Source organism: Lipotes vexillifer, unplaced genomic scaffold, assembly GCF_000442215.2.
Source record: "Lipotes vexillifer unplaced genomic scaffold, Lipotes_vexillifer_v1.1 scaffold471, whole genome shotgun sequence".
NCBI classification, from domain to species: domain Eukaryota; kingdom Metazoa; phylum Chordata; class Mammalia; order Artiodactyla; family Lipotidae; genus Lipotes; species Lipotes vexillifer.
This window is the reverse complement of record NW_006780162.1, coordinates 689,526-703,929: the sequence shown is the minus strand read 5'-3', so window position 1 is coordinate 703,929 and position 14,404 is coordinate 689,526. Positions and strand designations below refer to the sequence as shown.

Sequence of the window (14,404 nt, the reverse complement as noted above, 5' to 3'; positions counted from 1 at the left end):
ATAATTTCTCTATTTAATCCCTTGCATACTTGTTGGAAGAAAACTATGTAATAAATAGGGAAAAGATTTATTTAAAATAACTTATTACTTATGTAATAAAATTATTACACCTATCACCTGTGACAGTGCTTTCACTTCATTCATGCATGTATATTTATCAGCAAGGATTTATTGAGCATCTATCAAGTGCCAAGCTATGCTAAGCACTAAGAATACAGTAATGACCAGGACCTGCCCTCGTGAGCTAATAATCTAGTCAAGGCTGAAGGAAATGAACTGTGTTTAAAAGCAAAGGTGATTAAACAAACATGCCTACTTTAAAAAAAAAATCTTTCCCTGTATCATTTGACATATTTGGATTTGCACATTCAGGCATTTTACAGATAACTCAATAACATCACTCCAGATTGAGACAAAGAGTCAACACAGAGTAGTTACGTCTTATTCCTAATTGGCTGATGTCTCAGACATACAGCCTCAACCTCCCTGCCCACAGTGCTCTTTCTAGACCCTGAGGGACCCCTTTCAATACTCAGCCCATTAAACCGTAATGAATAATCTCCCAGGCTTTAATATTTTAATCACACATAACACTCACCCTAAGCCTCTAGAAATTTTAACTTCCCATTACCAAGTTTCCTTATATCCTCCTGTAATAACATGGAAGCAGCCTCGTTTGTAAGAAAGGAAATACCTAACTCTAACCCATAGGTCTCCCTCAATTCTTACTGCATAGGAACTGTATCACAAAATTATGACTTCCTCTTTCATTTGACTCTTTTAAAAGTCTGCTATTATTACCAGAGTCTTTTATTGTGCAGAAAGAAAGGCATTTTGTCCACCCACTTTGATCTCACTCTGGAGTTTCTCAGGGCAGCTTCTCTCGCCTTGGACTTCACAGCCTCTGTCTTCTCCCTCTCCTAAGCTTGTGCTTAAAACAGAGGCTCTTACCATTACTCAGCAGGTGCTAATCAGGGGAAAAACCATCCATGCACTGTTTGTGTCATTTTCCCTCTTCTGCTTTTAAATGTGTCCTGCCTGCCTTCCAAGCTTACTTCAAATCCAGCTTCTCTGAGATGCCATTTGTGATGGGTCCCCTTTTCCCAACTTCCTTTACCAGCACACAGGCCTGTCACTTCTGTAACACTTCATGTTCATCGTTTTAGGGATGTATTCTCCCTGAGAGCAAGAAAAATACTTGTTTGTCTTCTCAGCACCTGACACCTAGCCATAAACCTCGGAGATGTAGAGCACTTAGTCCCCTCATCAACCTACACAGCCGCTACCCCATACCCACCATTCCCCAGCCCTTCTGGACAGAGTCTTGTCTTATACTCTCCACTTGGAGTTCAGCAACAGAAGATGGCTAAATCTCAAGTAAACAGCCCACGGTCACAGAGGGTGAGCATAAGCTAAGAGCATTCTCATCACAGAGACCATTTCACCATGAAGTGCACTTACTGTAAAACTATCAAAGCTTAAATTTTAGGACTCCTTGGTTTCATAGAACCCACTCCCAGGTACTCACATGTTGTATGTTTGTGTGATTTTCAAAGTGAAGACATTTTAACTGCAATTGTCTCTTTCCATTCAGACTCTCACTACATCTTATCTCTTCTCGTGTGGAGGGTCATCAGAGTAACCACAGACACGTGTGTGGTCTAGTTTAAGGAAAATTGAGTAGATTAGTTACATGAGATATATTTATGTTGCTTGAGATCACTTTCATGTATAGTTAAGTGACTGCTAGCCATCCACATGTAGGAATGGCTTCCTGAATGCCCCCATCATCAGAGACAGTTTCACAATATGAGCTGTCCTACCATCCCCAATACCAGAAATATAAAATAGTGAAGAGAAAACAAGGTTTATGTGCCAGAAGCTAGTCTGTGGAGAACTCTTCCAGTCACCAAACATGTAAAATTATAAATACAAGATGAGGTTCTCTCTGGTGCCTAGAAAACACAGAAGTCCTTTCCTGGTGGGAAATTGGATAATACAGCATTGAAAATTATAAATGAACCATGAACATTTTTTTTCTTTTTTAATTGGAATCAAACAAAAGAGAATGTATCCAAATTTTTATGTTTGTAGAGCACAAACTTGTAATGGTATTAGAATTAATGAATATATAACAAGCCATATAGGAAAGAAATTATGTAGTGATTTCTCACTAAATTTGACAACACCTGGAAAATGTATAAGGTATTATCAATAAAAGTTTGTTGGGCTTCCCTGGTGGTGCAGTGGTTGAGGGTCCGCCTGCTGATGCAAGGGACGCGGGTTCGTGCCCCGGTCCGGGAGGATCCCACATGCCGCGGAGCGGCTGGGCCAGTGAGCCATGGCCGCTGAGCCTGCGCGTCCGGAGCTTGCGCGTCCGGAGCCTGTGCTCTGCAACGGGAGAGACCACAACAGTGAGAGGCCCACGTACCGAAGTTTGCGAAGTTGAAAAAACTTAAATCAACAGTATTAAAGACTGAATTATCTTTCTATTCTCTTTAGAGAAAATGATGCTATAAAGCTGCTTTTATATGAAGAGATGATCAGAGTATGGGGCCAAAAATGTACAGAAAAAGAATCATGGAGGTGTACTCGGCAGTTTACTAATTAAAATATCATTTTCTTGAAAGTTCTCATGTTTGTGGTATTTGTCAGTCTTTTTATTTTTCTTTTTTAATTAAATTTTTATTGGATTATAGTTGCTTTACAATTTTTTTAACGTTTTTCTTGGAGTATAATTGCTTTACAATGGTGTGTTAGTTTCTGCTGTATAACAAAGTGAATCAGTGATACATATACATATGTCCCCATATCTCCTCCCTCTTGCATCTCCCTCCCACCCTCCCTATCCCACCCCTCTAGGTGGTCACAGCACCGAGCTGATCTCCCTGTGCTATGCGACTGCTTCCCACTAGCTATGTATTTTACATTTGGTAGTGTATATATGTCGATGCCACTCTCTCACTTTGTCACAGCTTACCCTTCCCCCTTTATACATATACATATGTTGCCATATCTCTTCCCTCTTTGTCTCCCTCCCTCCCACCCTCCCTATCCCACCCCTCCAGACAGCCACAAAGAACCGAGCCGGTTTCCCTGTGCCATGCGGCTGCTTCCCACTGGCTATCTACCTTACGTTTGTTAGTATATATATGTCCATGTCTCTCTCTCGCCCTAACACACCTCACCCTTCCCCCTCCCCATATCCTCAAGTCTGTTCTCCAGTAGGTCTGTGTCTTTATTCCTGTTTTACCCCTAGGTTCTTCATAACATTTTTTTTTTTTTAGATTCCATATATATGTGTTAGCATACGGTATTTGTTTTCCTCTTTCTGACTTACTTCAATCTTTCTGACAGACTCTAGGTCCATCCACCTCACTACAAATAACTCAATTTCGTTTATTTTTATGGCTGAGTAATATTCCATTGTATATATGTGCCACATCTTCTTTCTCCATTCATCTGTCGATGGACACTTAGGTTGCTTCCATGTCTTGGCTATTATAAATAGTGCTGCAATGAACATTGGGGTACATGACTATTTTTGAATTATGGTTTTCTCAGGGTATATGCCCAGTAGTGGGATTGCTGGGTCATATGGTAGTTCTATTTTTAGTTTTTAAGGAACCTCCATACTGTTCTCCATAGTGGCTGTATCGATTTACATTCCCACCAACAGTGCAAGAGTGTTCCCTTTTCTCCACACCCTCTCCAGCATTTATTGTTTCTAGATTTTTTGATGATGGCCATTCTGACTGGTGTGAGATGATATCTCATTGTAGTTTTGATTTGCATTTCTCTAATGATTAATGATGTTGAGCATTCTTTCATGTGTTTGTTGGCAGTCTGTATATCTTCTTTGGAGAAATGTCTATTTAGGTCTTCTGCCCATTTTTGGATTGGGTTGTTTATTTTTTTGTTATTGAGCTGCATGAGCTGCCTGTAAATTTTAGAGATTAATCCTTTGTCAGTTGATTCATTTGCAAATATTTTCTCCCATTCTGAGGGCTGTCTTTTGGTCTTGTTTATGGTTTCCTTTGCTGTGCAAAAGCTTTGAAGTTTCATTAGGTCCCATTTGTTTATTTTTGTTTTTATTTCCATTACTTTAGGGGGTGGGTCCAAAAGGATCTTGTTGTGATTTATGTCATAGAGTGTTCTGCCTATGTTTTCCTCTAAGAGTTTGATAGTGTCTGGCCTTACATTTAGGTCTTTAATCCATTTTGAGTTTATTTTTGTGTATGGTGTTAGGGAGTGTTCTAATTTCATTCTTTTACATGTAACTGTCCAGTTTTACCAGCACCATTTATTGAAGAGGCTGTCTTTTCTCCATTGTATATTCTTGCCTCCTTTATCAAAGATAAGGTGACCATATGTGTGTGGGTTTATCTCTGGGCTTTCTATTGTCAGTCTTTTTAAATTTGAGATTTTTTTGTGATTTCTTTTCTCCTTCTAAATAAATAAATATTCACTTTCACATATAATTTAGAATTTTGGATTTCATCATTCTTTTTCTAAAAGAAGGTCTCCTAAAATTGGATGTACATCAGGCCCTAAAAACCTCCCCTACCACCGAGATGCAGAAATATATACAGACTAAATATAAGCAAGTGGTTGGTTTATGTCTTGCTTTGTTTTGGTCTTGGCACAGTTAGCAAGTATGGACGGTTTCCTCCAAGTATAGATAGAGTTTCACATTGTAGCAGAAAATTAATGAAAAAATTGTTCATCTTCAGAAACTAAAGACAATATTGGAGGGCAGATAAATGGTTATTATAGATGCCTTTCTTTGGTCTCTCTGCTTTGCCCTCTCCCACTGGGAAATAAGATAATAGAGCTTTGTGATGCCCAGGGGCCAGGTAATGCACCTTTCTTTAAGGTGAATGGAAAATTGTCTAATCAATTCAATAACTGTCATCCCAGCAGCATGTAAAGAAAAGTCCCTGAGTACTAATGGATATTGAACCAATTTTCCAAGGGCAAAGTAACTAACATTATATGAATATTTTCAAACTCCTCTAGATCATGAACCCCTTCCAAGCATCACCTACTATTTATGCTTCCATTTGCATTGTCTGCAAAAGGACTCAGGACCGAATCCTCCCTGTTTACCCATCTTATTAACCCAAAAGAAGAGAAGCTCTGAATGAGAGTGAGGGTGGCAGTTCATGCCCTTCCTTGCCCCAAATGCCCATCGAGTTATTACTTAAGAAGCAAATACTGTAGGATGTACTGCAAAGATATTTTGAGCCCAGGGAAGTTGAAGAAATCTCCCAATACTTGGGATGAAGACAATAGAGATCTTTACACTTCAGCAGTATATAACTATTTTAGTTTTTAAGGACTTTCCCAAAATCTTTCAATTATGGTTCTTTTTCCCTCAAAAAGAAAAAGAATGGACTCTAAGAAACCATGACCTCAAACCACTAACTGAAATCAAAAGCCCCCATATGCTTGCAGGCGTCTACTTAAGTCCAAACGTCTGACTAAATACCCAGATAATTAATGTTCTCATCCAGTTTTGTATGATCAAATCGACATGTTAGGAATAAAAACCCTTGAATGATTTTTAGTAAAATATTGTAAAACTTCATTTGCATGACCTCATTTAACATGAACCTTCCAAGACCTTATTTCTAACACTTTTCTTTCTCCAGGACTTTGCTGCAACCAGACTCTCTCCCTGCTTCTTTACAGGGCATTGCACTTTCCTACCTCCAAATATTACTCATACTATCTGACCTCCCAGGGGCGTCAGCCTCTTTCCTTACCCACCAAAATCCTATTCATCTCTCAATAGTGTATCTCGTGTCTTTGCAAATTTTCTTAAAATTTTCTTCTCACCGTTCCCATCTGAATGCCCATGGTGGTTTGTTTAATCTATGTGACGTGTTTAAATTGTACAATTCTTTTACTGTTGCTCTGAATTATTATTTAATCTTGTAGCTGTTGTTTTCATACTCTTACTTATTCAAACACTTATTTAAGATAGCTACAGAAGAGGCCAACTCTACAACAAGATGAAATACATTAAAATTAACTAAAACAATGAGACAGAGAAATCCATTGATTGTACATGATATGAAAAGTGGGTGGAGAAAGGGAGCAGGAAATAAGAGGAAAGAGGGAAATAGCAAGAAGTGTTTGTTGCAATTATAAACAGAGGTTGAGAGTATTACAAGTCTTTTTCCTATTTCATGAGATTTGACAACACTTTATAAACCCGAAGATTTTCTTGGGACTGTTACACTGGTTCCATACAAAGAGGCTTTGTTTTGTTTGTCGGGCCATGAAAGACAGAGGGCATTTGGTGGGATCAGTTGGAACTATGAGTAGGAATTGGGTGCAGACGCCCAAAGGTAAGATGGCTGTTTCTAGGCCAGATCAACTACACAAGATATGTACGACTCTCTAATCATTTTCCCCAAACTAATTCCTGCTTTCTTCAAAAATGACTGTCATGGGGCTTCCTTGGTGGTGCAGTGGTTGAGAATCTGCCTGCTAATGCAGGGGACACGGGTTCACGCCCAGGTCCGGGAAGATCCCACATGCCGCGGAGCAACTAGGCCCGTGAGCCACAACTACTGAGCCTGCGCGTCTGGAGCCTGTGCTCCGCAAAAAGAGAGGCCGTGATAGTGAGAGGCCCGCACACCGCGATGAAGAGTGGCCCCCGCTTGCCACAACTAGAGAGAGCCCTTGCACAGAAATGAAGACGCAACACAGCAAAAATAAATTAATTAATTAATAAACTCCTGCCCCCAACATCTTTAAAAAAAAATGACTGTCATGTTTTTCACTTAATTGACAATATTTTCCCTCTTTCCCAGGTCTGCTTTGTGAACCTGGATGTGAACAAGGATGCATGCAGTACAGAGCACCTGCAGCAGGTAGCACTGGGAACTGGGCTCTCTGGGAACTCACTTCAAGGACTGGCTGTACTGACGAGAGAACTAACATGACTCCACTTAAATGATGCTCACCTTGTAGGAGACTCTTTAATTAGGAGGTTTCATCACAGCCCACCTCCCTGACCCCTTTCCTGCCACTTTCCTACACAGCTTGCCCTCCTTATATTTGTGAAACTTGCTTTCCCCAGTAGACAGATGCTTTCTCCTGCCTGCCAGTGCCTAGGAGTGGCTTTTCTACTCTCCCCTTCTCCACTCTCAAACACTCTGTCTGTGATGACTTTTCCAAGGTTTTTGCAAAACCCGCTTGATACCAGCTAGCTCTTCCCTCTGCTTTGCTCCTTCCTGCTGCTTTCATCAAATGTTTTATATCTAACCTCAGTTTCCTAGCCCTGCACTCATCTGGGACTCAAACTTTTTGCACTCTGCAGCAGCTAAATATCCCAAGCTCATCCAAGGTTGTAAGATCCTGATGTAAATCCTTGACAACATGCAACAACTTGAAGGCCCACTCAATCCTTCGGAACTAGAGCCTGTGGGTACAGTGGGAAGGATTCATTCCCAAAGCTGAAGATGGTTTGATTTCACTATTTGGTGTAACACTCTTTAATGCATAATAGCACACCATTTGCCACTTGATTATCACACTATGGTAGACACTATGGTAGTTACTCAGTTACTCCCGCAATGTTCTTTTCTTGGCGATGCTGCTGCACCTGAAGCTTCTCCAGCTCAATTGCCCATACAGACGATTTATTATTGACTTCCACTGAGCTCCAAAATATCACTCATCAGTGTAGTACTGGAGACATCTTCAAAAGAAATTGTACGTATGATTTCATTTGATGGAATTATGGTGCAGAGTACATCAAAGAGAGAGCAGGAAGGACCAAAGCAATTGGCATCTAAAGAACTGTGTTTCCATCAAACTTTATGACATAGAAAAGACGCATTATAACTTAACAGCATTTTTTCCTACTCATTTCTCTGATTAATGTGATCTTCATGAAAACAAAACTGTTTCAGCAGTGATCTTTGGGACAGCTATTACAGTATTTAAATATGCAAATAGATTACAGATATTAATTTTTAAATATATGTGAAATGGAAATTTGGTAATATTATGGAAATCACATTTTTAGAATCTATAAAATGCATATGTAGATATGTATTTCTAATTAATCTGTGCTGTGTATGAATCTCTTAGTATTCCCTGCTTGTGTTCTCAGGTTTTGATATTCTTTTGTTTGATATGTAAAAGAAAATTAAGTATATATGTCTACCACAATAAAAGACTAAAGCAAAAAGAAAAAAAAAGAACATTGTATTTAACGAATTTAGGTGTGATTTGAGACCGCCTTCTGCTATGCCTAAGGGTATACATAAACTGAATAAGCTACATAAAGGTGCTCAAGGAACTCATCTCATCTTCTCTGGATCTCAGTCTACTTATGTGTGAAAGGAAAGTAATAGTGGTACAATACATATAGGGGTGTTGCAGTGATTGAAGATAGTAATGTAAAATATGTACCGTCCTTAATATGGTGCCTTGTAATCAATACATACAGAAAAATCAATGTTAGTAATTATTTTATTATTAATATTATTGTTGACTTTATTAGAACACATCATTATTAGTTAATGGGTTTCTTATTCAAGGATTTAAAGGAAAAAGTTCCCAAACTATCATGTGTAACTGTAGTGTCACAATAATCATTAAGTGTTTACTTCGGGAAACTTAGAAGTAAAAATGTTTAAATCTTTATATTTAGGAAATTTTCTATTCCCATCTAAACCTTATGCTTCAATTTTATACAATCTCTTCTAGTAATAATCTTAATAGATTAAGTAATCTATATTATGAATTGTTACTGAGTATATTATTTTTGCAAGTAAAATAATTTTGGAAGTGAAAATAAAACATCTAAGCTAATAAAGATTCTTGTTCTACAGAAATTGGTCAATGTCTCACCAGATCTTCCAAAACTTATAAGCTCCATGAACGTCCAAAAGCCAAAAGAAAATGAAATTGTCCTCCTAAGTGGGTTAACATCTGGAAATCTGCAGGCAGATTTTGAAGTTTCACAGGTAAGAATTATAAGCTCTTGATAACCTATTCACTAGTAATAAGTTATCTGTGGTCAGCTCTTGACACAAATCAGTACAAGGCCCAAATAGATGCTATATATAGACTCCCATAGCATAAGAATCAAAAATGTCCTTGTGGGGCTTCCCTGGTGGCACAGTGGTTGGGAGTCCGCCTGCCGATGCAGGGGACACGGGTTCGTGCCCCAGTCCGGGAAGATCCCACGTGCCGCGGAGCGGCTGGGCCCGTGAGCCATGGCCACTGGGCCTGCGCGTCCAGAGCCTGTGCTCCGCAACGGGAGAGGCCACAACAAGTGAGAGGCCCGCGTACCACAAAAAAAAAAAAAAAAAAAAGGATAGCAGCCCCAAAGATGGAAATGGAGTTTCCTAGGCCCAAAAATGAAGTTCCCAGAATAAAAGATTACTGAAAATAAAGTAGAATTTAAATACTATTATTATCATTCAATCTACTAATGTTCTTTATTATTAGATATATCATTATAACACTGAAGAAAACTTTACAATTTTAAATTGTTTAACCAATTTACAGAAAAACACATAAAAGATTTCTAAAGACATGCTGTATAAAAGATCGCAAATTTTCTCAAATAAGATATGTTGATAGTGATAGCTCCAGTTTAAAATAACGAGCATGTGTTTTCCTCTAACAAATTGCTCTTCCTTGTGTTTTAGTTTTGCTGGAACGTTTTTAAATCTTCTTTTATTCTTTAATCCTTCAAAATATCAAAAAATTCAGAGGTCCACCCACTATTCCTTGCTGTACTCCAGATACTTAACGAAAATCTACACACAGCCTGTTACAATTTGCTCATCAAGCCTAGAACAAAATTCTTTCCTGTCAATCTAATAACACATTTCCTTAGTGAGAAAATGAATTGTTTGAAAAGAGAATGCAGAAACAGCTCTTAGTACCCTCTCTTTATACTAGGCAAAACCGTGATAACCAAAAGGAATTTTCAAAGCTTAGTTTTAAGAGTGGTTTCGGCACCAGGCCTGTTAGTAAGGACTTCTAATTAAACTCTCCATGAGGAGAGTTGGAAAGAACACAGGAATTGGTGTCCAGCAGACCTGGATTGCATTGCTGGCTCTTCCACATGATATTTCTGTGACTTTGAAAGGATCAGTTAGCCTTTCTGTGCTTCTTTCTGACTTCTCATCTGTAACAGAGCAGTAGCAACAGACACCTCATAGAAAATTGTTTGCATTAAATGTCATAAGGTAGGCAGACACCTAGTAGACTATCATAAAAATTATATAATAATATCTGCCATTATTTTACAGGCTCTGTTGTTTGCCATCATTTACCTAAGACTCTCAGGATGTTTATTTACTTTCAAGAAGATTGTAAAGAAAATACATTTTCTTCCTAAGGGTACCACAGCAGTGTAACACTGAACGTTTAATAAGAACCTCCTTTCCCTAAGTCTGTCTTGAAGTATTATTTAACTGCCCATATTACTCTGTTAACATTTCTTTTTATTCCTACCCCATTTCACTTTGTTATTTATATTTAGTCTAAATGATATGAAATGACAATATGCAATAATTCTGACCTGCAAATCTGACAGCTTCTTACGGTTCAACTTTATTTTTATTCATGTCTGATCTACTGGGAGTATGTTATGCTCCAACCCCTAGAGTAATTACTTGTTTCATGTTTGTACCTCCCAGCATACCTTGCATATAATAGGCACTCAGAAAGTATCTGTCAAATTTCACTTTAGTATATTATGTCCGAATTCAGTGGAAAGAAAATTAATCAAGCCAGCTCTCATTACTCTATAGCAGTGGGTCCTCACCATTTAGGGGAGCACAGATCCTTCATGAATTTCATAAAAGGTATAGACCAATATCTCTCAAATATTAATGCATGTTGGAATCACCAAAAGATTCCTTGAAAATGCAGATTCTGATTTAGTAGGTCTGGGGTGGAGTCTGAGATTATACGTTTGTAACAAGCTCCCATGTGATGCTGAGGCTGCTAGTACACAACCCACACTTTGAAAAGCAAGATTATGGACCACCTTCCTTGAGAACAGACCTAATCACATAAGCACAGAGATAAATTCTATTTCTGAGCCCCCTAGGGATCCCTGGACCCTTAGAGAATTACTGAATTTTTCATTTTGTAATCATCTGTCCTAGAATTACTCTAATTATAATATGCAATCAAAGAGATTGATAAATGATATTTATGTCAGAAAAAGATAAACTCCAGAAATACAGTATAAATGTCTATGTGTATGTGTCCCTCTGCATATACACATCCTCACCACTCACACACACCCATACATTCAGACTCAAGGATTCTAAAATGTCAAGTTAACTAGGATGAGACCTAAGTAACTCCAACCACAGTCAGCATGTTTTAAATAATCCCATTTAGGACATAAAATATTCCCAAACATTTTGAATTCCATTTGAGATAAGTTTATTTTGCTTCCCTTTGCCCACTAACTGTTGTTTCCATTCAAATAATTTTCTCTTAAAAATTACTATAAATCAGCATATTGTTCCTCTTACAAAAATGTTTTCATTTTTGTAATGCACAAGACATGTCTGTGATTTACTAGTAATCTGTGCATGGGCAATTGAAACTTTTTTTTACTGCTATTCCAATGAATAACACTATGAAGAGTGAAAATGTGTAGCAGAGAATAGGGAGATGGTCTGTAACCCTGGAACTGGACAGAATTAACAGGTCTCGGTGGGACACCAGCCAATGATCTGACGTCCTTCACTGCTGTCCCCATATGCCCATCCTTTAGACAGAATTCGTTCACTTCCAGGAGATTTCTTTAAATCTCATTTTGGTTACTTCTTCAGATGAACAATACAAATTATAAAGTTTAACTGTAATTGAGAAAATACTCGCTATCCATCTGAAATATTGGCAGAGGTTGTATTGAATATCACCAAGACAGAAAAAGATATTGATCTGAGAACCTGGGGTTCAATTTAATCAAGAGGGGTGCCCAAGACAGCCTGAACTTTCCCCTCAGCTTGGTTAAACTTTAGACAGCCTTCCTCCTGACTCCAGGCCCTAAACCTCCCTTTTCTCAGAACATTTACTTTAGAAAACTTATCATTATAAATTGTTTCTCTGCCCCATTGAGATGTAAATTGTTTTAAAAGCCTTTTGCCAGTTTTACAACCCAAGAATGTCTTTCTGAAAGACCTAGGACCCATCTCTTTGAAATGTAACCATCAGCGAAGCTAGTGTCCCTGTCTCTGTGGAAGGCTGGGAGCCTAACTTCTGCGGGCACTTTGCTCCAATTGGCAAGACTACTTCCAGCCCTGAAGATACAAGAAAGTTTACTTTTCCTTACGAAACACAGATGGATGTCAATCCTCCTATGCCAGCTCTTTAAAACCCAATTGCCTTTTGTTTCAGTGGAGTTGTGGTCCAACTCAGTTCTGGCCTCTCTCTCCTATTTTAATAACTTTGAATAAGGTCTTCAGTGCCTGGTAAATGTTGCCCAGGGCAATTTTTGCTTTGACAGGAGAGAACAAAAATATGTGATATAATTAGCCTATTTTCCACTAAGTCAAACTTTCTGCTGGGTACCCTGTGTTCCCAAGCACCACTTGAATTTTTTTCAAGCAGTTCATCAATAAAAGCCCAGAAAATATTCCAAATATTTTAAAGGTCCCCATTCCTTCTAACAGGAGAGATTGATAGAAGAAGAAAGGTCAGAGGGAATGGTTTTATATTTTCTCTTTTAACAAATGCCTTTTTCTCTCTCTGCTTTTAGTGTCCTTGGTTGTCAGATATCTGCTTGGTCCAGTGTGCAAGAGGGAACAGACCAAACAGTACCAATTGCATCATCTTTGAAATCAACAAATTTTTGATTGGTCTGGAAGTGGTGCAGGAGCGGCAGCTCCACCTGGAAACAAACATCTTAAAAGTGGAGGATGACACAAACTGTTCCTTGTCTTCAATAGAAGAAGACTTTCTTACAGCATCTGAGCACTTGGAGGAGGAAAGCGATGTGGAAGAATATAGGAACGGTGAGAACTTTCCAATAAAACGAATGTGCATCCTGAAATTAGTCACCCTATAAAAATGTCTGGGTTAAATTTCAGAAAAGTTTCAGGCCACATCAGTTTGGCTGACACGTCACAACCTTCACTTAAGGAGTTTAAAGAGGGAGAGAGAATAAGAAAATACTAGTGGGGATGCTGATGGAGGCACTTTAACAGATTTAATGGTTAGATGGTCCCATTCTCCCTACAGATGCCTTAGGGATACTGAAGGAAATCTATGTGTTTTAAAACAAAATCCTCCTGCCTGCCAAGAGATGGAGACTATCACTTGGAGGAAAGATAACGTCCCTAAGTTTCGCATGAAAGCCATGTGTCAGTTGCAACTGAGTTAGATTGATCTGAATCCTAGCACTGCCTCTTTGAGGCTGTGAAACCTGGGGCCAGTTATCCAGTCTTTTTGAGCCCCAGTTTCCTTGTCCACAATTTGGGAGTACAGCAGTGCTCTTAGCACTATTATATTTATTATATTTAACCATATGTTTGTTTTATATATATATATATATATCATTTAACCATACATATTTATTATATTTAACTATTACTGTTGTCAGCACAGAAGGAAATAACCCAGGAAAGTGCTTAGCTTTCATTTATTCATTCTTTTTTTTTAATTGGAGTATAATTGCTCTACAATGTTGTGTTAGTTTCTGCTGTACAATGAAATGAATCAGCTATATGTATACATATGTCCCCTCCCTTTTGGACCTCCCTCCCACCCACCCCATCCCACCCACCTAGGTCATCACAGAGCACCGAACTGAGCTTCCTGTACTTTATAGCATGTTCCCACTAGCTATCTATTTTACACATGGTAGTGTAATATGTCCATCTTAATCTCTCAATTCGTCCTACCCTCCCCTTCCCCTCCGTGTCCACAGGTCCGTTCTCTACATCTATATCTGTAGCTCAGTGAACAATGGGTTACTCTTCCCCAAAGAGGAAGGGGTACCCCATATGCTGTTGCCACTGTCCTTGGGGCAAATCCTGTGCCAACTTTAGAATAACTCTTTCAACAAGGCCATGATTTAGGTGACCTGAGCGTCCTCCCTTCTCCTCCTGTACCCACTGGGAAGCTTTAAGACACAATTGTCTGGGTTACTTTCTATCTGAAACATGGTGACCAGCCCTCAGCTCCCAAATGCCCTCCCACACTCTAGCTAGCACTTGCATTTGTACCCCGCATTGAAAGCCATTTTGTTGAGTGGCAGTCCACAATGAAACTCAAAAGACTTTTCGGATTCATTTTTCTTAAAGAAACATTCAAAATGCTATTTAAAAAAAATAAAGATACTTGATTCTTTAAGGCATCTTTAGGAATTAAATGTTATTTTAGACTCGTGGAAACCTGC

At 38.7% G+C, this 14,404-nt stretch overlaps 1 protein-coding gene across 1 annotated transcript in view; it reads left to right on the top strand.

Moving 5' to 3' along the window:
* SPHKAP (SPHK1 interactor, AKAP domain containing) overlaps positions 1 to 14,404 on the top strand; it is a 98,016-nt gene that overhangs the window by 52,171 nt on the left and 31,441 nt on the right. The window contains exons 3-5 of the mRNA XM_007453270.1: positions 6,825 to 6,884; positions 8,856 to 8,990; positions 12,764 to 13,019. Coding sequence (XP_007453332.1) covers positions 6,825 to 6,884; positions 8,856 to 8,990; positions 12,764 to 13,019 — 451 coding nt within the window. The remainder of the gene's footprint in view (positions 1 to 6,824; positions 6,885 to 8,855; positions 8,991 to 12,763; positions 13,020 to 14,404) is intronic.